We start from the raw sequence: 23,860 nt of genomic DNA, 5'->3' as shown, positions 1-23,860 counted from the left end.
ACTTCTCCAAATTCCTTATTAAATAATTTTTGCATCTAAAGCAGAAGGAGGAGAGATATTTCAGATTTAAGGCCACAAAAATTCATCTTCTATTCCAAAAAGACGAGTACCTTTTCAAATTAATAATAACCTGAAGAACACAAACTGAAAAAAGTTATCTTCCTGGCCTTAAAAGGCTACATTTTCACAGGCTGGCACGGCAAATTCAAATATCACCTTTAAGAATCACCTGTAGAATTAAAGCTCGCTGAAGGGATTGTACGCTACACTGGTAAAGTAATGGCTTTCACCACATCCAACATCGTTTCCTTTGTATTTACTTGCCTTGCTGCAGCCTTTACTTAGAACCTTTATGGCTATCGAGGGAAGAGACAGGCTTCAGCAGACAAGTGAGGGCTTTTTGCTGAGTTTTTATTTCTCTACCAAAAGGTGTCTGAAGTAGCTAGTACCTCTACGTCTTCCTCCATTTTCAAGTTCTAGTATTAAAAGGTAGGTGAGGAATTTCACTACTTATTTTAGAAGGAATTTACAGCCTGTACAAAAACTTCTGTGGGAACTCAAGCACTTTCAAAGCAGTTGATAATAAACACGTCTAGGTAAGACCCGTTCTCTTCCCCCAATGACTGAGACCAAATCATCAGAATGACAACAGCGTGGTCCTGTTTTGGGCACCTTCCCTTAATGTAAACTCTCAGAAGTCAATGAAGTTCTGCACCTACTTTTACTACAGTTTATTTAGGATTACAACTAGAATTCGATTCCAAAGTTACTTTAGCAGAAATTGGAACTCAGCTTTCCAGTTTGGAAAGCTTTGGCCTATATGAAGAAAGAAACTGATTTATTTATTTATTTTTTAATCAAAGTGTTTCAATTCTCTACTAAATTGCATTATTAGCAGTTTACCCAACATAGCATGGAATGGCAGACTGTCAGAAGAAATCTCTTCAGTAAAAACATCCTCTTGTCATTTCAAGCACTGCATATTCTTGACTGAACCACTTTGTAGCCATCAGAATTATTGTATTAATTTATTATTTGCATGTGTGAGAAGGGGGTGAAAGTCACTTGCTTGACTCAGAAAAAACCTTAAGCAGATGCTTTCACAGTATTCTTTTTCTCTAAGCAAATTTTAAGTGATTTGTTAGGGTGCCTGAGTAATAACAGCATGCATTTAAGAAAGCACAGCATTTTGATGCTGAAAGCATTCATAAATTACAAGACACTGAAGAAATAGTAAGAAAAGTATTGACAAATACCTCTTCTGGGAGATCTGAGTGACGTACATCAGACGGAGCAAGCAGCAAAACTGGCAAAAATGCTGGAATGTTACGTAGTAGAGTTAGAAAAGTAAGTTTCAAGGCAGGTCCAGCGTTGTCCCACCATAAATGGATATCTGGGACATAAATTGTGCTTGGTGCTGTCTTCTGAGCATTTCGGATCAGCTAGTGAAAAGGAAAGCTTGGGTAAGAAAACTAAAACACGTACAAGAACCTCTTAATCCATAGCTACATAGCCATCTGACTGCCCCGTGAAATGAAACTACGTGAACAGTGGCAAGCGTCCTTTCACATAAGGAATTTCTCTGTGCACCCTTTCAGATTATCAGTATTCCGAGAACTCTAGTCAGAAGATGGGAAGGATATATTCAGGCAGTGGCTAGACACCGTAGCTATATGGCCACAGCCACAATCATCGCATAACAAAGAAAGGAAATGTCCCTCTTAAGGGACACATCAGTATTCAGTCATGTAACATGTCTGTCCTTACTTGTATGGCTCTCAAACGTTTCCACTAAAGGTAAAAATATTTTAAGGTAGTGATGCCAAACAAGAAAATGGATTTCCTGCCTAAAAGTAAAAACACCAAATCTGTTCATTTTTTCTAGTTAAAACCACATCACCGTGCAAATGAAGTGTTTTCTGAATGTTAATGCTTTTATTGCACATACTGCAACAGCACAAGTTGTGTATGTCCGTGCGAAAACAAAATAAACAGAAGCCCCAAACCTTGGTTGCCTTACTAATATAATTTAGAAGAAGCCTAGAAAAAGTAGCCGACATGCAGTCTGATACAGAGCCATCTACTGGGAGCACACAGTCCTAGGAGGCAATGAGAACTACTTTCTGGATCCCAGTGACATGAGCAGCATTTCTTTCCACAAAGAGATGTTTATTAGCAACACCGCCCAGCTTCCTGAGCTGCTAGCAACAGCCTCACTGTAAAATTGGGTATGGAAAATGTGGACATGTACAACATCCAGATTGTTCGTGGTGCTGTCTAAAAGAAAAGGGAATTTTCAGACAGAAGCAAACATCCCAGCACATTAAAACAAGGCCACCTCCATTACCAATTAATTTTGCTCACTTTATTTGCAACTCGATTGATCCTTTACATACAGTCAGTGAATCCGATGAGAAGAAAAAGAAAAAAAGGTACCTGTCCGCAGATTTCTTCTGGCGATGCAATGTTTGTAAGCAGAACAGAAAGGTCCAGGGTGTGAACGGGAAACTTCTCCAAAGCGTGCAACGCCACGGGTGCCACTTAAGAAACCTGGCCGTACCCTTCTTTTCCTACTATTAGCAGACGGGGCTGGCATGATGTTGGTTCGCAGAAAGCACTCCTAGAACAAGAGTTAAGAAAACAAGCTTATAAATGAGGTGCTGAATAGACACACAGATGTTCCAAGTAATTTTCCTATAGACTTTCTTTTCCCTCCCCAAATAATCCAAATGGCAGCGGTACATTAAATACATGTAAGATTTCCAGTTAAGTTATTCACTCATTCCAATTGTTTCATCTTCTTCCCTTGTGTTTCCTATTCTTTACTAAACCAAGACTGCAAATTAATATCCCTGCAATCTTGCTTTACTTTATTATAAATTTATTATTTATTATATATTTATTATTTACTTTATTATAAATTTATTTTTATTTAAAAATAAATTGGTGAGGGCCATTTGTTTCCCCACTACAATCAGGCTGTACCTCTGCTGGCTTAAATCAAAGATGCTAGAGACTTAGCCTTGCTCTAAAGCACAGAAAATCTTCTGGACAGCACAGCAATAGAAACTGAGAAAAATAACTGATCCAGCTGTGACAACATGATCTAACTTTCCAACTGTGGGCTTGCATGACTTCCATACTAAAATATCACAAGATTAACACAACTTGGTGGCTTAACAAATAAAGACACCATTCAATTTTTTCTCAAGGTGTTTTAACAAGCCCTTTCTCAGTTTTCTTTCTGCTACATAATTCACTACTGGTTTAACAATCCTGGAAAACAGAAGGGCAAAAGGTGGCAACACAAACCCATAAAGTTGGGGTATTTTTAGCTAAAACGACAGACTGCACATTTATGTGGTCTTGAGTCTTTCAAAGAATGCCATGGATTAAGTCAACGTGTTCTGGTAGTCTACGGATCACTTTGGCTTACGAAGAGAAGCCTGGGCTTTCCAATTTGGTCATTCAGAGCAACTTCGTTACAACTTTAGTCCCTCCACCCTTTCTTCTTGTGAATACCAAGCACCCCTTCAACACACAAACTTGATGTTGCCCCTTCGTCTACCACCCCTCGCACTTTTAACAGCTGGAACTGTTTACAAAGACTCAGCAGACCTGAGAATTTAAACATAACAGGGATCTATCTTTCTTTACCTGCTGAAACAGAGGCATTTTTTCTCTGGTCCGTTAGGCATTCCATCTTTTAATTCATCTCCAGAAACCAAGGATGCATCGTCATCACTGTCAAACATATCATCTTGTAAAATAGGATTGAAATGCTCTGAAAGGCAAAAGAGGTTTGTTAACTTTCCTGAATAGCCTTGGTCTCTTTCTCTTCCATTAATACAGCTTCTAAATCAGTGCCAAAACCCTTTCTTCATTTGAGAGCACACACTGAAAGCTATTTCCTAGAGTTCAGCCCACCACAGATCTAAGGAGATGGCACAAGGCCCTACAAAGCTCTACTAAGTCCCACTGATGTGTATGTATAAGGTATGCTACTCTTGGTGATTTTTTTCTCCCCCTTAGAATAAAGGAGATTACGAACAATTTCTGCAGTTGCTAAATAGCTAAAAAAAAAAAAAAACAAAAAACAAACAAGACCATTTCTTTCTGGAGGAGGTTCCCACAATGAAAGCACGGGGATAAAGGATGTGATGGCCACAGAATTCCATTCATCTAGTAAGTATCAATGCTAACTGATCTCACGTGTATAGTACGATCCACAAACATTTAAATTAGGAGACTGGTTAAAAATGATGATAGCTAAAACAATATTTAGCTTAGACCAGTTATACTTGTATCCTGGTCCTGACATTCTTCAGAAAGGAATTAGAAACATTGACCTAGAAATGCTTCCCCTCCAAAGATCTGAGTTTTGATTTTTTAAAGAAAAATAGGTGCCTTATACTTCAAACCTCAAGTCAACCTCTACAAATGCTAATTATCTTAGCTGCCGTCAGAAGCAGGATGCTTCATTAGAGAACACATCGTCCTTTACTGTGTATTGAATCATTCAGAGCTTCCATTTGGCATTTCAGTTTCGAATCCACAATAAAGCCTATGTGTTGTATTCCAGACTTGCCCAAAAAAAAGACATGCACATGCAAATAATAAAATTCTACCACCATTATGTCTGAAAGCTATAAGTTGATTGCACAAACTGCAAGTTTTTGCTTTAGCAGAATTATAAAGAAGTGGATGCTGTGGTTATACCTTGCTGTCGGTCCTCCTTTAGTGCAAGCTGTGCATGCGGGAAGATCTTCTGCACAACTTGTAAAATATTCTCTACTGATCTTTGAAAAAGTGGCTTGAAAATGGGTGATAGTGCTTGTACGGGTGAAGCCTTGATCCGGTTTGAAGCTGGAACAACCTTCTTCATAGCCATGAAAAAGTCCTTTGCTTTTATTTTAATAGAATTAACGTCTAGTAGCAACTTCTCCCTACTTGCATAAATCTGAGGATAGCATCGGCGTAGAGAGCACAGCGCAGCTTCAGTACAGAGGGATTTGATATCTGCACCACAGTCTCCTAACAAACAAAAATCAAACGTTACATCAGTCAAGGCCCAGGTTTACAACATGCAACATTTAAAGAATTTGTAATGCCAAAACCAAACAGCATAACAGGGAATTCAAAGTGCTACCGCTCTGCAAGGATGTTTCATGTTGCTCACTGCCTGATATCCTGCACTTATGCAGCTGAAGCAGACTCCTCATCAAAAACTATACTCTTGAGGAAGATGCCCCAGAACCATTTAATGTTCTCAGACAACAAGAGGAACGACAACAAAGAGTAAATAGATGAAAGGATCTCACACAGATTGCTATGAAGGCGTGCCAGCTGCCTCGTTGACTAGTTGTGCAGCAAGGCACAAGAGCATGGGTACTGCCTGGTACAAGCTAAGGTTCTTTACAACTTGGTCACAAGCAAGAATCCGTTTCTGTTTCAGTCTTACCAATGCATTTCTCAGCTAGTTCATCAAGCAACATGTCCCGTGGCTGAGGGGTCCAGTCACGAGTATGAATCTTGACAATTTCTTTTCTAGCCTGGAAGCAAAATCATTGCATTTTAGCTTGTCCCAAGTTTTCCTTAAAAATACCAACATGAAACAAACAAACCAAAAGGCAAACAAACAAACAACAAAAAACAAAACAGTCCTCCCTCAAAACCCCTCATCTACTAATACACTTTTCTTACTTGCTCAACTTTCAAGTGTTTTACAGTTATTTAATATACACTCTGCATTGTCAACCAGGAAATTGAATATTTCTTATTTGTTATACTGAACTTTTTCTAGGAACCTACAGTGAAAGAAAAGGCATTTATAGCTTCAATAACAAGTTTCCAAACTACGAGACCTAAGGACCCAGAGGAAAATACTGTAATGAAAAATTTATCCAGAAACATTTCTTTGCTGTCCAAAAAACTTCTCTAAAACTTAGCAAGCTTTCATTGGGACAGTCTCATTACTTCATCACATTTGCTTTCCAGTCAGTAAATTCACAGAAAGCACTTCTGGCACAATGCTTCCAATTGCTACAATTACTATAAAGAAGAAAAGAATTATGACTCAAGCTACTACCACCGAGCAGGGGCACAATCAAATGCAAACACGTCCCCTATTCATTCATAAGTGAAGGACTGAGACCAAAAACACAACTTCATGATGAAAACACCCAAGTGGACTAAATAATTAAGCAAACAGGTACAACTTTGGGAATGAAAGGTTTGATTATAGAACTAACTACTTGGTGGTATCATCCTGACCATATATATCCAGTACCAGATTTGCCCTCCATGGAACAACGCAGTGTCTCCACGTATCACTCTTTTGTTCAAGTTGTCAATTATTTTTTTTTTCCTATAAAGTTGGACTTTGCCATGGTAGCACTAACGTTGAATTTAAGTTCTCACCTCTTAATTTGGCAAGTTGAAGAGGAAGTGTCTGCCAAAGCGTCCTGGTCTTCGTAAAGCAGGATCTATAGAATCCAGTCTGTTAGTAGCTCCGATTACCACGATCTCCCCTCTGTTATCTATGCCGTCCAGAAGGGTCAGAAGAGTTGAAACAATGGAACAAATAGAAAAATATAAGTTTTACTTACTGGTTCAGTAAATTTTGTTACATTCCACATGACTTTCTTGATGCCGGAATAACCTTCTTCCTAGTGGTCATTCAAAACTGGGAAAAAAATAGTCTACCAAGTCGGGGTTTTTTTGATTTGATAATAAATCTGCAGACTGTTAAGTCATCAAGCACTTCAAGACTGTTTGAAATAATCTCTACGTTAATATAAAAGGAGTACCGCACACTTCTGCTCAGGAAGAAAATCACGGAAAATGTCAACTTTGATTTTAGATGTTGAATTTGTTGCAGTGAGATCTTCCTCATCGCACGATTCTATTTGGATTTAAACCATATTATCTATGGAGAGACCAAGATTAGGACAAGAACAGCACAGAGTTCAGCATGAAGCCAATCAGGAGCTCAAGTTTGTATTCTTTGTATTCAACTTTATCCTTCTCTTGCTGGAAGGACCTGCTTTTTGACTCTCCTCTTCACTAGGAGCATGTTCCCTCTTGCTTTGGTAATGCTCTTTCTCAGTGGTTTTAGTCTTGTCCTTTGTATCTTGGCATCTCTCTGTAACAGCTGAGGAGGAAAGGTTTTTAGAGCTACATTCAGTGTCAGACTCGAGAGAGGAAGTATGCCGCAATTTCTCACCAGGCTCACAAGACTCTTTGCCGTACAAAACGGTTTCTTTTGAAATGAGATCACGTTCTTTTGATCTTCTTGCTTTCTCCTTGTCTCCACCGTCATCACATTGGTACTGGGCGAGGTATTCATCGTTCCCAGGAGATTTCGGAGGGTCCGCGACACTGCACAAAATAAAATCACATTTCTCACTTCTGCTGAAGGACGTGAATATTAAGAGTAAAATCTTCCAACGTCAAACAAACAAACAAAAACCTCCGGACTACAGGAACGCTCGCAAAGATATGCCATTTAGAAACCTCTCCGGTGATTAGGACACCTTCTTCAGCTCCCAGAGAAAGTGCTTTTTCCCCTCTTGCTTCTGAAGCCATTGCACTAAAAAAGCAAACGCATCTGTCTCCCTCCACATGCTGCTCTGATTAAGAGCCAGAATATTCAAAGCCACTCTATTTGTTCTCCCCACATAGCCGAAAAAACACCAGTTGAAAGAGTTTTCTACCTCTCTCCACGAATTTACATTCACATATCCTATGACTGCAAAAATAGAAGGCGGGGCTCAGGAGGAACAGCCAGTGCTGGAAATGAAAAAAAGCAGCCTGTTTCTTCAGAGTCTTAAGCCTATGCTACTAGGAACAAAACAAAACAAAACAAAACAAGAGGAGAGGAGAACAACAGCGGGAAATTTACCTATTCTCCAGGTGTTCAATTGCAAAGCCTCCTCTGGAGGATCAACAGTTGTGAATTCAGTCTGCTTAGGAGAAATCAGATCTACATCTGAACCACAACTATTTCAGTAGTATCACGAACTTCTGTTACTCTGAAGAAGCAGTCAGCACCGTTTCTATGTTAGGAAAGAGCTGAACAGAGTCTGTTACTCACATCAAGTAGTCAGGCAGGTTTCTTTAGGAAGGCTGGGTTTCACTAGAACATTACTAGCCTGTAAGCCTCATGGCATCACCTTCCATCTTGACTGCTGAACCTCCTTGCTCCCTACTATCTTCTTTGCCAAGATACAGCTGTCCACATTTACTTTTCCTACTTGGCTGGACTGAACTTAAGAAGATCTTGCATCTAAGAAAGGGAACAAAAGCTGCTGCCCAGCAGCGTCTGGCTCAGGGAGGAGTGAGAAAGCTCTGTGCAGCCCCCAAGGTCCGTGCAGCAGGAGGCAGGAGGTGCTCCAGGCTCACAGCAGCAGTTCCCCTACGGCCTGTGCAGGGAGAGGCCCCTGGTGGAGCAGGCTGTCCCCCTGCAGCCCATGGGTCCCCCGTGGAGCAGATCTCCACGCTGCGGCCCCCCTGCGGGTGGAGGAGCCCCCGGTGGAGCAGGTGGCTGTGGCCTGGAGGAGGCCGCGGCCTGTGGAGAGCCCCCTCAGGAGCAGGCCCCGGGCTGGACTGGAACAGGCTGTGCTGAGCCTGCTTTGCCTGTGACGCTCCTTGTGGAGTGATCTCCCTGTCCTTCTGGCAGCCCTTGAGCCCTTGCCAGCCTCTTTTCTCCCCTTGGCGTTGGAGGAGGGGCAGGGAGAGAGTGCTTGTGCTGGAGCTCAGCTGCCCAGCTGAGGAAAACCACCACGGCTCTGTCTTGCCGCTGCTGCAGCACGCTGGTAGCAGCCAGCACCATCTGTTCTTCGAGCCTCAGCAAGCCCACAGCATCTTCCCAGAAGGGATCCCTTTCCTTCACGCCTGACAGGCGCCGCCTCCAGAGGCTGAGGGCTTGTGCCCTGTTTGCAAGCTCTTTCTCAGTGCCCCCTTCCCCAGAGAAGGATCCCAGCTGCTTGGCTTCCCTGCCCTCTGCTGCCAGGCTCCCGCAGCTGCTATCCCAGCAGCGCAGCAGCCAGCTGACAATGTGCTCGCCTGGAGGACAGCTGCAATCTTGTCCCATGGCTCGCAGCTCGCCCAGAGATGGGGATCACCTGCTTCCTGCTGCTTTTCTCTCTGCTCTCCTTTCCAACAGCCTCCTGTGCCCTGGGATGGCCCTACCTTGGGGTAGGCTGCCTCGCCTTCCTCTTGCTCCTTCCTCTTCTTGGGAGGACTTTCTGCCCTTCCGAAACAAGATGACTTCTGCATGCATTCCTTCCCCTTGTGTGTATTGGTGCCTGAGACAGCAACGGGGTCGTCCCTGGAGCCAGCTGTAGGGCCTGTGCCAGGCTTGGAGGGGCTGCAGGGAACATGCCAGGGGCTGGAGGGGCTGCAGGGAACATGCCAGGGGCTCGAGGGGCTGCAGGGTGTGTGACAAGGCTTTGAGGGGCCTCAGGTCCTGCCGCAGTGGTTGAAGTCGATGCAGGGAACATCAGAGTTGTTGGAGGGGCTGCAGGTAAAATGCCAGGGCTTGCAGCAGCTGCAGGCCGTGTCACAGCTTTGCATCAGGTCAAGACGCATTTTCCTAGAACCATACATTTCCTCCTGAAGGGGCTGAAGAGCATGGAATGGTCTTCAAAATGCACAGAGCAGACCCCAGCAAATGTAGAGCTGCTGCTAGCAAGTAGGTAACTTTATTGTTCCTGTTGTTAATTTTGTTTCACAACAACAGATGCAAAGATGTATCTTGAATGAGGGCAAAGGTGACCTTGGATCTGAAGCACACAGGCGTTCGCTAGTGTCCCCCCATCCGGAGTGAATCCAGAATGACTCGGAAGGAAAAATAAAGTCCAAACCAGTGCGTTGTGATAAAGAGAGTTTAATAGGGTAGAAAAAGAATAAAAACCAACAAAATAATAAATAATGATACTTACAGTTTATAAGATATTAATATATAAAAATATTTAATACTATTAAATACTTATAATTTTATAATAATAAAACAATGCCATACTGTACAACACAGTCAATAAAGTGGATTTAATTAAATAAATAAGAAAACCAATAAATTAAATGAAAATTTAAAAATTTAAATTTAATACAAATAAAACCCATTTTTCCCATTCCAATGAATTGCTATCCCCATCATCACTTCCCATCCCACTGATCATTTGCTATCCCAAAGACCTCCCAGTTCTTATCCCCTTGGCATGCCAGTGCAAGAAGAAGTGCTCTGCAGGCAGAAGCCTTGCTGAGTGACCACCTAAGGAGAGGAATTTAATCCAGAAGGCAGGAAAGAAGAGCAATGCCCCGAAAGAAGAAGCAAGTCTTGTCTCTCAGCCCTTTGGTGTCCCAAGCAGCAGTTGCCATGGCCAAGCTTTCCCAGCCCAGCTGCTGCCAGCATCTCCCCAGCTTGCCATTGCCACCTTCCTGGGTGAGGCGCGCGCGCATTTGCCATTGGCGCTGTTGCCATCCCTGAGAGTGGCAAGCCCATCCCCTAGCTCCAGCACGAGAGAGGGGAGAGGGCAAGCGAGAGGGGCAAGGGCTGAGGAGCGTGGCTGAAGCTGGAGCAGGTGCCTGCAGAGGTCTCTGTGCCTGCCTGGGTGCTGCGGGGGCAGTCGAGGAGAAGCCCGAGGTCGGTCACGGGTAGCTGGAGCCTGGCACTGTCGGCGGGGCGCTGGGCATGCTGCTGGGGCTGCTGGAGGTGGGCTGCGGCTGCACACAGGCCAGCTGGCACGCTGGCCCCAGCGCCTTGGCCCTGGCCCCCAGCGGCTGCAAAGTCTCGCTGGGGGTCTTTGTCCCCGGCTGCTGGCGCTGCAGCGTCCTGGCCCCGCTGGCCTGGGGACAGAGCCTGTCCTGGGGCCGCACGGCACGGAGCTCCCCACTCGGAGTCTCCGGCAGCAGCCGCGCTCTGCGGGGAGGTGGCGCCGCTGCTCCTTGCCCCCCTGCAGCCCCCGGGCTTCGCGCTCTCTTGCTGGGTGCCGTGGTGCTGTTGATCGCCAGCTGCTGCCCGCTGCTGCCTGCTTCCCTGCTGCTGCCAGCCACCGTGCTGCTGCCAGCCGTCTTCCCCTGGCACGGTCTCTTGCGGCCTTGGCCAGCCTGGCCCAGCAGCGTCTTCCTCTCCTTGCCGGGGGGGTTCTCTGTCGTCGGCCTCCTGTGCTGGCAGCTCTGCGCTGTCCCGGGGGTGCTGCTGGGCGCAGGGCGCTTGGCCCCCCGCTTGGTGCCGGTGGACGCAGGGGCAGGCGGGGGGATCTTGAGGGGACCCAGGGAGCGTTTGGGCAGGGGTCTCCTATGGTCAGTGCGGCCCTTGGGGTTGGGGCGTTTCTTGGGGGAACTCGGGGGGGATTTGGGCTGGGGTCTACTACGGGCACTGCGGCCCTTGGGGTTGGGGCGTTTCTTGGGGGAACTCGGGGGGGATTTGGGCTGGGGTCTACTAAGGGCACTGGGGACCTTGGGGTTGGGGCGGGTCTTGAGGGAACGCTGGGGGGGTTGGGGCAGGGGTCTACTAAGGGCACTGAGGAGCTGGGTGTCAGGGAGGCTCCTGGGGGGACTCAGGGGTGGACTGGGTAGGGGGCTCCTAAGCGCACTGGGCAGGGGACTGGCTGCAGGGCTGAGCGGGGGGCTCACTGCTGGCACGACGGGGGACTGCAGCGACAGCCCACCCTCAAGCTTCTTGGGGCGCAGCCCAGGGGTTGAGGGGACCTCACCGAGGGCTCCTGTGGCTTCCAGTCCCTGCGTGCTCGGCTCCTCGATGTCCTCGCAGAGGTCGGGCAGCTGCGAGAGGAAGCGGCTGAGGGCAGGACTGCTGGGCAAATCGGGGAAGGCGTCCTGGGGCTCCACGGCATCGAGCCAGCTGAGCAGCTCCTCCATGCCGGGGATGGGGATGTCCAGGTCGGCCAGGAGCTCGTCCTGCATGTGCTGCAGCTGCTGGCTGTCCCCTGCCAGCTCTGGAAAGGCCTCGGCAAAGGCATCAGGGCCCAGCTCGGGCAGCTGCGGGGGCTCCTCAGGCACCTGCGGGGCTGTCGCCGCTGAGGACGAAGCAAGAAAATCCCCCAAGACGGGCGATGTCAGCTTTCCCATGGCCCCTGGGTGTGGGGCGCCCAGCGGCCGGCTGTGCCAGCCCCAAACTCACCGTCAGGCGTCACCGTCTGGGTGCTGGCGGTCCTTGGAGCCTGGGCAGGCTTGGGGGCAGTGGGGCCGGGCAGCGGGGGCCCCTGGTCCTCGCTGAGCCCCACGGCGTGCAAGCAGGGCTCCGGCAGCTGCCCCCGGCTGCTGCTCAGGGTGCGGGGCGTGGGGAGCGCCTGCCCCCGCAGCGGAGGCCCCGGGACGAGGGGTGGCGGGGGGTTGCACTGGGCGGGGGCCTGCAACAGGCAGGTGCCTGCGGGGTGCAGGAGCTCCCCATGGAGCACGGCCCTGGGCCCCAGCCCCAGCGCATGGTGGGGTACCAGTGTCCCCGTCACCATGGGCTGTCCCCATTGATGGACGGGGGCACAGGGAGGAGCGGTGTGGGGGAGCTGCTCCCCGGCGGGGAGCTGCACCAGCTGCAGCTGGTGCCCCATGGTTGGGAGCTGCACCAGCTGCAGGTTTTGCTCCACAGCGGGGAGCTGCACCAGCTGCAGGTTTTGCCCCACAGCGGGGAGCTGCACCAGCTGCAGCTGGTGCCCCACGGCGGGGAGCTGCCCCACAGCAGGGAGCTGCCCCCCGGCGGGGAGCTGCCCAAGCTGCAGGTGGTGCCCCTGGGCTGGGAGGTGCCCCCCAGGTGGCAGCTGCACCCCGGCGGGGAGCTGCAGCACCTGCCCCTGGACCCCCGGCACCACGTGCCAGACGGTGGCCTGGGGCAGCGCGGAGGGGAGGGTGGGTACCTGCGGGGGCTGCAAGGGCAGCGCCGTCGCTCCGGGGAGGGAGGGCAGCAGCCAGGCAGCCACCGTTGGCGGCACGGCTGGGACGACGAAGGGGGAGTTTTGCGTCTGCGCAAGCCGTGGAAGCCGTCTGGGGAAACCCTCTGTGGGAAAAAGGGCGCTGGGCTGAGCTCTGGGGCGCTGGGCTCGCCAGCAGGGCCGCAGCCCCGGGAGGAGCGGGAGCCGGCTGCTGGACCTGCCATGGTGGCTGGAGAGTGGGGCGGTTGCTTGGGGAACCCGGGCAACGGGGGTTCCGTCCCAACGGCTCACCAGCCCCTCGCCGACATCTTGGGGAGGACTGCAGGCTTTGGACCCAAGCAGGCTGCCCAGCGCAAGACTTGGCCATGTTCATTAGAACATTACTAGCCTCTAAGCCTCATGGCATCACCTTCCATCTTGACTGCTAAACCTCCTTGCTCCCTACTATCTTCTTTGCCAAGATACAGCTGTCCACATTTACTTTTCCTACTTGGCTGGACTGAATTTAAGAAGGGAGCTTGCAACTCTTCCTCTTGTTTGCCACTTCATCATCAAACCAAATGAAAACCATTTGCCTTTAACCTCTTTATTTCAGGCCTTCTTTCCTAGTGGCCATTCAAAACTGGGAAAAAAATAGTCTACCAAGTGGGGTTTTTTTTTGATTTGATAATAAATCTGCAGACTGTTAAGTCATCAAGCACTTCAAGACTGTTTGAAATAATCTCGAGATTAATATAAAAGGAATTCCTCACACACGCTGCGGCCGCTTACCTTTAGTATAGTCGTTAGATGCGATGGAGCAGTATTTCTTGCTTTCGCCTGCACTGGAAGTCTTCCCTTCCTTGTAAGGTTGTTTACTGCTCTCACTTCTGCATTACTGACATGAAGAGCCATCTGGAGGATGGGATTCTTCCTTCTTCTCCCGCGTTATCTTCTGGAAACGAGGATCTAAGTGTTCCAAGGAGCCTTTCGCTTTCCTGGTGTTTCTCCTTTTTCTTCTTTTTCTTCTCCTTTTTCTTCTTTTTCTTACGCTTGCGATTGGCATTGTCAAAGTGGAGCGCACAGAAACACAAATCATGAAGTCTGAAAGAAACATGCAAGTTAAAAAGGGAAAAAAAGATGTGGCACTTGTTGCCTATATGAAACTTGATTTATTTTACCACAGGTGATGATTTGCAGCATGTCAGCTATTTTGTGGTGCTTTGTGCACACGCAACTTACTTTAGATGCAGCAAACTTAAGCCGTCAGATTGAAGGACCATAGGTCCTGGTTTGTACACAGATCATTAACAACGGCTAGCTCTGGAATACGTGCAAGCAGAAAAAATCTTTTAACCTAATCTGGAATGGTGTACGGATGTGATTCGAACTATGTGGTCCAAAGCTAGTGCTCTGACACAATTCAGCAAGAGCTTTCCTGTCTTCACTGATCAACCTAACAACATGATCCCCAGCCAGCTGGTGCTATCTAAAGAACTTAGAAACTACCAGAAAAAAAAAAAAAAAAAAAAAAGAAGACATGAGAAGCACCCAGAAAAGAATTAGGATAAAAAATGCGGAGGATGCTGGAATCCTTGCTTACTTGGAATCCTTCTCTCCATCTTTATCCTTAGACTTCTGTTTCTTCCAGAACTTGTGATATTTTTGCATTTTTTTCACCACCTACAAGCTCCTTTTCTATCTTTCTGTCTTTCCTTTCTATTTCACTTTCACTACCTTCTGCACGGGTATATTTTCTTTTTCTGTTTCCTTCTGTTTCATTTTTCTGGCGACAGTTCTCCAAATGAGCTGACACAGGTGGAAGCGCATGTCTTTCACGAGAATGTCTTCTGGAATGTTGCTGAGGTACCGAGCAACGATGCAAGTCTGCTCGGGCTGTGCTAAAGCGACGTACATCTTCCTCTCTCAAGAGGGAACCGTGAGGCCATCTGCTTTTGTAATGATAATGCTTATGTGACCTGCTGTAGTAAGTTGCAGTCGATCTGTCAAAGGCTGAATCGCCGTGAGAGAACTTTCTCTCTCTACTGTCTCCTGTCGCATGAGGTGAATAGTAATCCTTGTAATAGCCACATCTTTCCCATCTCCGTGCTTCGTCTCGATAGTATCTTTCTCTGCTCCAACTTCTTTCCCCTTTGGATCGGTAGTACCTATTGCTACCTTGTTCTGATCTTCCTCCGCTGCCAGATCTGTACTTTGAATATTTGACTGCTCTTCTGCCATTCTCAGGGCTGTTTCTTTCACGAGGGAAAGATCTGTACCTGCTTCCCTCCCAGTACTCCTGCTTGTGACTCTTTTGCTCAACAAATTCCACGCTCTGAGAACACCTCCTCTTGCTGGAAGGACCTGCTTTTTGACTCTCCTTCTCTTCACTAGGAGCATGTTCCCTCTTGCTTCGGTAATGCTCTTTCTCAGTGGTTTTAGTCTTGTCCTTTGTATCTTGGCGTCTATCTGCAATAGCTAAGGAAGAAAGATTGTTAGAGCTACATTCAGTGTCAGACTTGAGAGAGGAAGTTTGCCGCAATTTCTCACCAGGCTCACAAGACTCTTTGCCGGACAAAACATTTTCTTTTGAAATGAGGTCACGTTCTTTTGATCTTCTTGCTTTCTCCTTGTCTCCACCGTCATCACATTGGTACTGGGCGAGGTATTCATCGTTCCCAGGAGATTTCGGAGGGTCCGCGACACTGCACAAAATAAAATCACATTTCTCACTTCTGCTGAAGGACGTGAATATTAAGAGTAAAATCTTCCAACGTCAAACAAACAAACAAAAACCTCCGGACTACAGGAACGCTCGCAAAGATATGCCATTTAGAAACCTCTCCGGTGATTAGGACACCTTCTTCAGCTCCCAGAGAAAGTGCTTTTTCCCCTCTTGCTTCTGAAGCCATTGCACTAAAAAAGCAAACGCATCTGTCTCCTTCCACCTGCTGCTCTGAGAAAAAAGGCATAGGGGCGAGCGGGGAACAGCCAGTGTTTCTCCAGACAGTGGAGAAAAATGGAAAAACATTCTATAAAGGAACACAAGTTCTCCTTGAGGCACCAACCTGCATCAGAGTGATATTCTCAGTGCTGATCATTAGTTCTGTTCGTGACACTGGACACACAGTATGGAATTGTACTAATTTAAATCCTTCCATTAAATACTATTAGTAGACAGATAAAACTGTAACGAACTTCCATAAAGTCTTGTCTTAATCAGACTGTGCTCATTTTACCTCATTTCCTCTGTCAAACTGTTCAGCTGGCTGGCTGTGAAGGACTCCGTGATGACTTCTCGATTGACTGAAGGCATAGCTCCAGGCATCTGCAATTAAAACGCACAAGTCAGCAGACAAAAAAATACTATTTGTAGTAGTACTGAGGACTAGTCTTGTCAGAATGTCTCCATTAAATGGTAAGCAAGACCGCTGTGAGTTGTATGCATTATCTACACTTCAAAGATAACCCCAACTCACCCCCCAAAATCTACTTTATGAAACTTAGGAATTTTTATCTCAGCTGAGCTTAAGTTGACAAGTTCTAATGTAAGCTCAGGTCTGCAAATTCTAAGGGGATAATACCACAAAGTCTTACGATCACATGTGTGCTGTGTTTTCTCAGTATTTCACCTGAATTAGGAACACAATAAACACTCCCGAATACATCGTAGGTGAGAAATTCTCCATGGAGCAAATCTATGTTTCAAGCGATCCATTTGTTTTAGAAAAGAACATCTCAGAAGGTTTAACAGGTTCAACTCGGCAAGTGGAATCATCAAGTTTCAGTCCGTTTTCTTTAGATTCATTAACTAACCTAATAGCACCATTTAGTGAATCTGTTTTTGGCAGCTCATGCTGGAATCTTCCTTTGTCAGCATTCTGACAGGAAGAATTGGAATGCTGCAATGTACGGACTACCTTTCCAACCAAAATTCCATTAGAGGACATTGCATTGCATTTCAAATTCCTTTGAAATAAGCCCTTTGACTCCTCCTCAGATTTTCCTGAAGATTCTGCACCATAAGGGACTGTGTTATCAGAGCTGAGTTTAGGATTTTCATTCACTGTTGGCTCCACAAAAATTTCATCAGAAACTTTTTTGTTTGTTTGCATTTGCTTCATTTGCATTACCGAATTTGTAATTGTGGATGAAGGAACAGCCTGGTAGAGATCTTCATCCTCCACAGCACTGCTAAGAAAGTCAGGCTGTGACACAGTCTGACGAGCAGGCAATTTATTGTGAATACTGATGGTGATCTTCTGTTTTCTTGACGTATCAGTAATTGAAGGCCTGGTAATTGCCTGGTTTTGAACACAGGCCATTGGTGGTGCTGAAGATGGCCTTTTTAGGGTGACACCAGTGGTCTTTGCGTCCTCTTTTATGGATCCATTTCCATTTAAACGGCTTGAATTCTGTATTTAAAAAGAAGAAATTGCAAGATGGATTAACGCAAACACTGCATGTAACATTTTGAAACACAAAACTCTCCTACTGAGTGTTTCTACAAATGGTCTTAACACCTAAAAAGAAAAACACACTGCCCTTTAAGGATAAATGCAAGTCCAATAAGCGTATTCAATTCCTGCTTTTGGTTTACTGCAGATTGGTATCAAATTAACATCATCTTTGAAAACCAGCCAAGCAACTTAACATTACCTGCTGCTATTCCCAAATATATTTATTTTCCCCTTTAAACATACCCTGAAAAGCCTGAAGTAATCGTTCTGGTGCTCAGGAATAAGACATTTAGTTTTCCCTGTCTTAGCTAAAGTGACAAGGATAGGAAAAACAAGTCCTCTTTTAAATGATTTGAGGATTAGTACACTCTGCTTAAATTGTCAAAGAGCGTAGCTCTCTGTGCTTTAGAAAGCTGTCTTTGAGGTATAAAGTAATGGAGTCGCATGGCTGCACAATTTAGCAGTAACCACTGTTTGAATGACTCTGGCTGTAGCATGAGGGCTGTGAAGAAAGCTGCAGCGTGGGAAGGAAAACAAAACTAAGATGCCGAAAACCAAACAAAAAACCCCACACCAAACCCCAAACCCACTAGCAGTTTGGTGCCGTTATCTGCCCTCCCGCTTCCCTGAATTACCTTAATCATATGAGGAAGAAGTCGTGGTCCCAGAAATCCAGCCTGCTTACTATTAGCCCCCTGCTGACCAGGAGGGAATGAACAGGGATAAGATGGTGCTGGCAAGTAAAACGCACGTTCTCCAAGTGTCAAATCATAGCGCCTTCAGAAAAGAGCAGTGATCGTAGTTTAGTTTTTCTTTCAGCCTACTCTTGGATTAAATCCCATCCTATCATTTTAGAGGAACAGCTCATACGATATGGAAGCCTTCTCTACAGAAGGCTTCGCCAAGACTACAAACTGAAAAGTAGAGAACAGTCTTCCTACTAAGACTATCACTTGCACAGCAATAATTCATTCTTACACCACAGATGACCTTCATTTCTCTCCTTCTCTAAAGTAGCCAGCTACAGATAACACATAGATAGCAATTTACACAAGCACTGCAGTTTAAGGCCAAGCAACAAAAGATAATAAACGACACAGAGAATTTCAGGTTAGACAGAACTGAATTAGACAAATAATAATCTTCTCCCGGGATAGCAAGAAAAACACTTGCAAAACAGAAAAATATCAATAACAGGAAAGTAAATCTCTTCTGAACACATTTTAAGATTTGTTATTACCTGATATAAAAAAGTATGTAAGCTTGCTGACCAAGAACTCTTTTAATGTCAGTATGCACTACTTTAGCATCATTCATTTGATACCAAAGTCCATTACCAGCCTGCAAATAAAGACAACGATTTCTTTAGGTGAATTGCACGTTTTCCAATTGAAATCACGGATAGGAACAAAATACACACATGTCAAATAAAAATATAATGAAATCTTTTTCCCTAGAAACAGTAGCTGCTAGTCATGCTTTAATTGGTTTGCCAGCACAACCTTTACCCTGTTAGAAATGCTGTTGACTTCTACCTTTACATAGCATATATAGTGTCCTGAGTGACAGCTGACACCGTGATGTACCAGCACCGCGTATAAGGCATAGAGCAGTGGTTCTCCCATTGACTGCGACATGTAGGCTCTCAGGTCCAAATACTCTGGATATTTCACCTCCTAAAGAGACATCAAGAAGATAGAAAAATTATCCCAGAGTACTTCGTGGACTAGCCAGAGAAAAACACTTCCAAAAAACACAGACTAGAATTTATTTCTAGAATATATTTCTAGAATATATTTCTTGATTCACTACAAATAAGTCTTCCCATAAACAACGGTTAAGACTAGAAGTTGCAGAGAACTGTTTCCTGATGAATCAGCCTTCTCAGAGGAAAGCATATGCTTCTTGTCAAGCGGGAACTTTATTGATATTAAGAGAAAGAATAAGCCATAGTCGTTAGTCTACAATTATTGTCTGAAAATATTAACAACTTTCAGCTTTGGGGGATGTCCCATTACACAATGATATAGTTGCATTACAGTGGTAAATATACCTTGTTGATCTTTCCACCTGTGAAATCTGCAAATCTTTTCAGTGATATTGTGAGAACCTTGGAAGAACGGTGTATGGTAAATCTCTTGGACGCAGGAACCATCTTTTTACACCTTAAAAACAAGCAGAGATAAGTGTTTGAAGGCATCTTCTTTTTTCGCCCCCAAAACAAACTCCTTTTAATGTCTCACGCATGCCTATGCTATTTGAATGATATTTACTTGCATAACAGGTTGGTCTTTTTTCTTTTCATAAACCCATGCACTGCGTGTCAGGTTTGTTAATACAGAGAAGAAGGTAAATTTTCCCAACAACTCAGAGCATAGCGGGAACAGGAATCTCTCACAAAAGGGTATGACCAGGTTGGATGGCAAGGTACCATTTCTTGGTCTACAAAAGTGGCTATTTGAACTCCAATCCTGGATACATTCTTTCAGCTTTCAAGGGAAATACAAATACTGAAAGCGGAACGAGAGAGCCTTGGTCCCCAGGGCTAGAAATTGCAAATAATCTCCAACATAGGTCCACTATCAACATCAAAAATACAACAGAAGCACATGGTCATTCTACAGGAGGGAGACATTTAACAGTAGGAAGTCTTCATGTACTGAGCTTGTCTGGAAAGACACTGAACCCATCTGCCATCCTTTGAAACAAAATAGTTCAGTTTGACACATTGCCCGCTCCAAGGTAGGACCTACGGTGTAAGCAGTGAAAATTAGCCACTAGCCCAGAGAACAACGGAAACTGGGCAGTTTACATCAAGAAAAGTACTGTCGAGAGCTAATAAATAGAAAGAACACAAGTAGCTCTTTTTGAATTCTGATGGCAAAATACAAGCCAGAGAATTGCAAACCCATAGGGAATGCCTATGAACAAGACTTCCCCCCTCCAAGGAAACAAAAATCCAAGTCTTTTATAAACTTCCACAAAACTTGTAAGTAGATCCAAAGTTTAGAGGTAGTCCAACAGAGTCATGCAACATAGAAAACTGACATCTAGGATTAAGACCTAATTCGTCAAAATCTTACTCGCTACATTTATAGCAATTCTCTCCATCCAGCTCTTCAGGTTTCACAAAGAGTTCCAGAGCTCTGCTAACAGACGAAACCGCCTAGAGCAGCGAGAAAGAAGAGCGTAAAGTCACCGTAATTCAGAATTCCAGAGACATACTAGTAGTTTATAAGAGAATCTTACTAACATACTCAAGCGATCTACTAGGAGCACTGTGAAGAAGGAGGCAGAAAGAGCATGCTCAGCATTGACCTCACCTGGAAGGCATTTGACTTTGGAACAAATACTTTTCCAGTAGCCTAGACAGCATCTATAGTGTGCTTTGTCATCAATACTGGGGACAAATTCATCAGTCTAACAATTAGATGTATATTGAGGTAGAACAACAAAGAAGTATGACAGCATTATAATTTTTGCAGAAAGAGAATTCTTTCCCCTTAAACCCAATGCAAATGTGGAGACTATTTACATGGGTTCCACGGAAGGACAAAGTCCAATCCACTTCCTTAGCACCACCAAGCTCTTATGTTTTAACATTATATGTGGTTTCGTTTTTTAAGTTAAACAAGTTTAATTTAGAAAGTTATGCATGTACTTAAACATCATGAATTATATTTAGAAAACACCTTACCTTTATATCCAAAGTGATATCAAGAAATGCCTCATACGTATCCGAAACTGCTTTGCAATTCAAGCACTTCACTGGAAGCAAAATATAAATGCTTAACATTATGTGAAGGAGACTAACTGTCCAAATTCAAGTTGTTGACAGATACTACTTTAGACAAACTACAGACTGCTTTACTACCGACAAAAGACACAGATCAGTTCTAAGGACAGGAGTATTTTTTCAAGTACCTCTCGATCTTAGAAATCCTCCAAATATTTGATGAATGATGGTGGTAGCTTGAGAAGATCTGTCCAATCTGGAAATAAATTATAATCAGACCTCAGAAGATTTAAGGCACAGAGTTAACTCTTCAAAGAGTTTGATGAAAACCAAGGATGATGTAGACTTTTGTTGCTGATAGTAAATAAGGCACTAAAAGGTGCTAGAGATCATTTCTGAGAGTAAATAAAGGACTAGAAGGTGCTAGAGAATGTATGAAAGTGAACTTGTTTATGCTTACTTGGTGCTTCCGTTCAAGCACGCTTCCTGCATAGCATCAACAGTATAGCGCAAGAACTCGTGTGCGTCTTCTTGACTGCCAAAACGGAAATGTTGTCCTATTCCTAAATAAGAAGATGATAGTATTGACCTCATTTAAAAATGAAATCATTCTTGTATTTCTAAAATCTCTCTTCATTGGAGTGTTAAAACCACTTAGACACATCAAATAATTATTTGAAGATTACAAGCTATCGAAAAGAAACACAACTGAAGCCACTTACGACTGAGATTACTGATAACATGCGTAGGCTCGATGGCATCAACAGTGCAACGCAGGGCCTGGTTAATGTGAGTCTCCATCGTGCACATCATGCAAAAATCTTGTTCACGACCTGAAGAGTGAAAGAACAAAGCATCCCAGTCCAGTGAAATATCCATACCTACAAACATCTAAGTACAATTTAAACTATAGATACAATATCCACTCTCCTTGCTACATTCTATTCTCCCAAGATGCCAATGTCCCAACAGTCTTGTAACATTTCATTTCACACAACTTGACAGAAGAAAAATATCCACTAAGCCTGTATTCAAATGCATTTTGTGAAGAGAAATCTAAAAGACTACTGCAAAGTCGCAGTTGTAAAGGCTGACAGGAATGTGAACTCCACAGGCTGCAAAATGTATTACTCTCTAAAATTACTACTAAATGCATTACTGTCCAATGCACTTCATTATTCCCATGAAGCAATAAACGATCCTTTAATAAACAAACAAACAAACAAATAACTAAATAAATAAACCATGGTGCATTAATTGCACTCCATATGCTATTCGGAGCCCACTGCTAATACAGTGCTCAAAGCCAGCTGCTACAGGTAAAATCAGGCAAATAAGCTTATCTCACAGAATCACTGCTGTTCTTTCACCTTCAGAGCTATCCAACAGATTCAAAATACTGTTAGAAAGTACTCACATGACTGGCTGTGCTCAAGAGAAAGCATGTAATTGGCAAGTGGGGGTGTGTAGGTCAAACACTGCAGAGTAGCATTAAGAAAACATGTGTTGCCAAGATTGTACAGGCCAACTCCAACACTTTGTGTTTCTCGCCAATCCATACAAATCTTCTCAGGTGGAAAAAGAATGCTCTGTGGCGGAGCAATTCCATCATTAACGACTGCAAGAAAGTTAAATTTAAAAAGAGATCTTGTTTGTTTGTTTCGAAGAAAGGTATTTAAAAAAATACTATTCTGCAGGAGCACCTAGAGGAGCTAGCTACAATCCAAACCAGAAAAACTTATTGCAGACAGCTTTAATACCACCAAATTCAAATTGGCTGGTCAACACAATGTTTTGGGGAAAAAAAAAAACAAAAAAAAACAACTTTAGTCAACCATTTTAATTCTTCTAAGGCAAGGCTAACTGCCATTCTGTTTGTAGCACCTAACGCCAAGTTCCTCTCCATCTATAATCTTTAACCTGATTAACTCAACTACTGTTTTTTTCCTTATTATAACTTAAACCACAAACTTAGACTTGAAATTATACGGTAAAAACGTAAAAACTAGGAACTAGGAATGACGGTACCCCTACAGATACCAGATCTTTTCCTGGGCAATGTTATCCTTCAAAAAACCTGTGAAAAATGGAAGCTGTGAATAGCAACAATCAAACAAATTTTTCTTTGCAAAACAGAAAAGACATGGAGGAATCTGTGCATTACAAAAAGCTCCCCATATTTCTCTGTTGACTGTAAATATATCAAAATTAATTTCTGTAACATCAGTCACTTCAGTTGCCTTAGGGGATTCGCTTTTCAAGTCTTTGTTCACAGTAGTCCCCTTCTCTATCAGTGCAACAAGTAAGAACTGCATTTTCTACTTTTGCTTTGAAGACAATGGAGGCAGGATAGAACGCACACTTACTTAGATCTCTTGGGGCAAAAGCCTTAGATTTTTCAGATGATCTACAGTAAATAGCACCTCCACGTCCTTGGGCCACAGAGACTTGGCTTGAATCTTCTGCAGGCACTATCCGGCCCCAGTTGGCGGTGCGTGACATCAGTATTTTAGTACTTGGTTTCTTGGATTTGCCAGACCGCCTTGAAGAGGGCTTTTTAGGCTTTGAAGATTTGGGCTTCTTAGCTACGGTCATTGTTCACATCTGCGACAGAGACAGAAGTTCTGGCTGACGTAAGAATATCAAGAAGCATTCCAAGAAGAAAAGAGTAACAGAAGTCCTGTCACTTAATCTCAAAGAAACAGCCTTAAGAACTAAATCGCTGGTATGAATGATTTAAAAAGAATCCCCAAACTAAACACACAAAGTGAAAATTTCCATCTAAACTCTATCAGTAT

The 23,860-nt window shown here is 44.5% G+C and overlaps 2 protein-coding genes across 2 annotated transcripts; both read right to left on the bottom strand.

Annotated features, from left to right (window-relative positions):
• Nucleotides 1–14,496: 14,496 nt before the first annotated feature.
• Nucleotides 14,497–16,555, bottom strand: LOC309890598 (uncharacterized protein; the record flags this gene model as incomplete). The annotated part of the gene is made up of 2 exons (XM_082785022.1): nucleotides 14,497–15,121; nucleotides 16,533–16,555. The coding sequence occupies 2 exons, from the start codon at nucleotides 16,553–16,555 to the stop codon at nucleotides 14,497–14,499; spliced, it is 648 nt and encodes a 215-aa protein (XP_082641148.1).
• Nucleotides 16,556–16,564: 9 nt separating this feature from the next.
• LOC309890597 (ubiquitin carboxyl-terminal hydrolase 42-like) lies at nucleotides 16,565–23,657 on the bottom strand (the record flags this gene model as incomplete). The annotated part of the gene is made up of 12 exons (XM_082785021.1): nucleotides 16,565–17,281; nucleotides 17,962–18,103; nucleotides 18,567–18,667; nucleotides 18,862–19,002; nucleotides 19,380–19,491; nucleotides 20,410–20,492; nucleotides 21,024–21,094; nucleotides 21,251–21,318; nucleotides 21,523–21,625; nucleotides 21,785–21,895; nucleotides 22,480–22,680; nucleotides 23,429–23,657. The coding sequence occupies 12 exons, from the start codon at nucleotides 23,655–23,657 to the stop codon at nucleotides 16,565–16,567; spliced, it is 2,079 nt and encodes a 692-aa protein (XP_082641147.1).
• Nucleotides 23,658–23,860: the final 203 nt, after the last annotated feature.

This window comes from Aythya marila (assembly GCF_965140915.1).
Source record: "Aythya marila genome assembly, contig: HAP1_HAP1_SCAFFOLD_340, whole genome shotgun sequence".
NCBI classification, from domain to species: Eukaryota; Metazoa; Chordata; class Aves; order Anseriformes; family Anatidae; genus Aythya; species Aythya marila.
The sequence above is the reverse complement of the archived record's forward strand: the minus strand, read 5'-3'. Positions and strand labels throughout refer to the sequence as shown.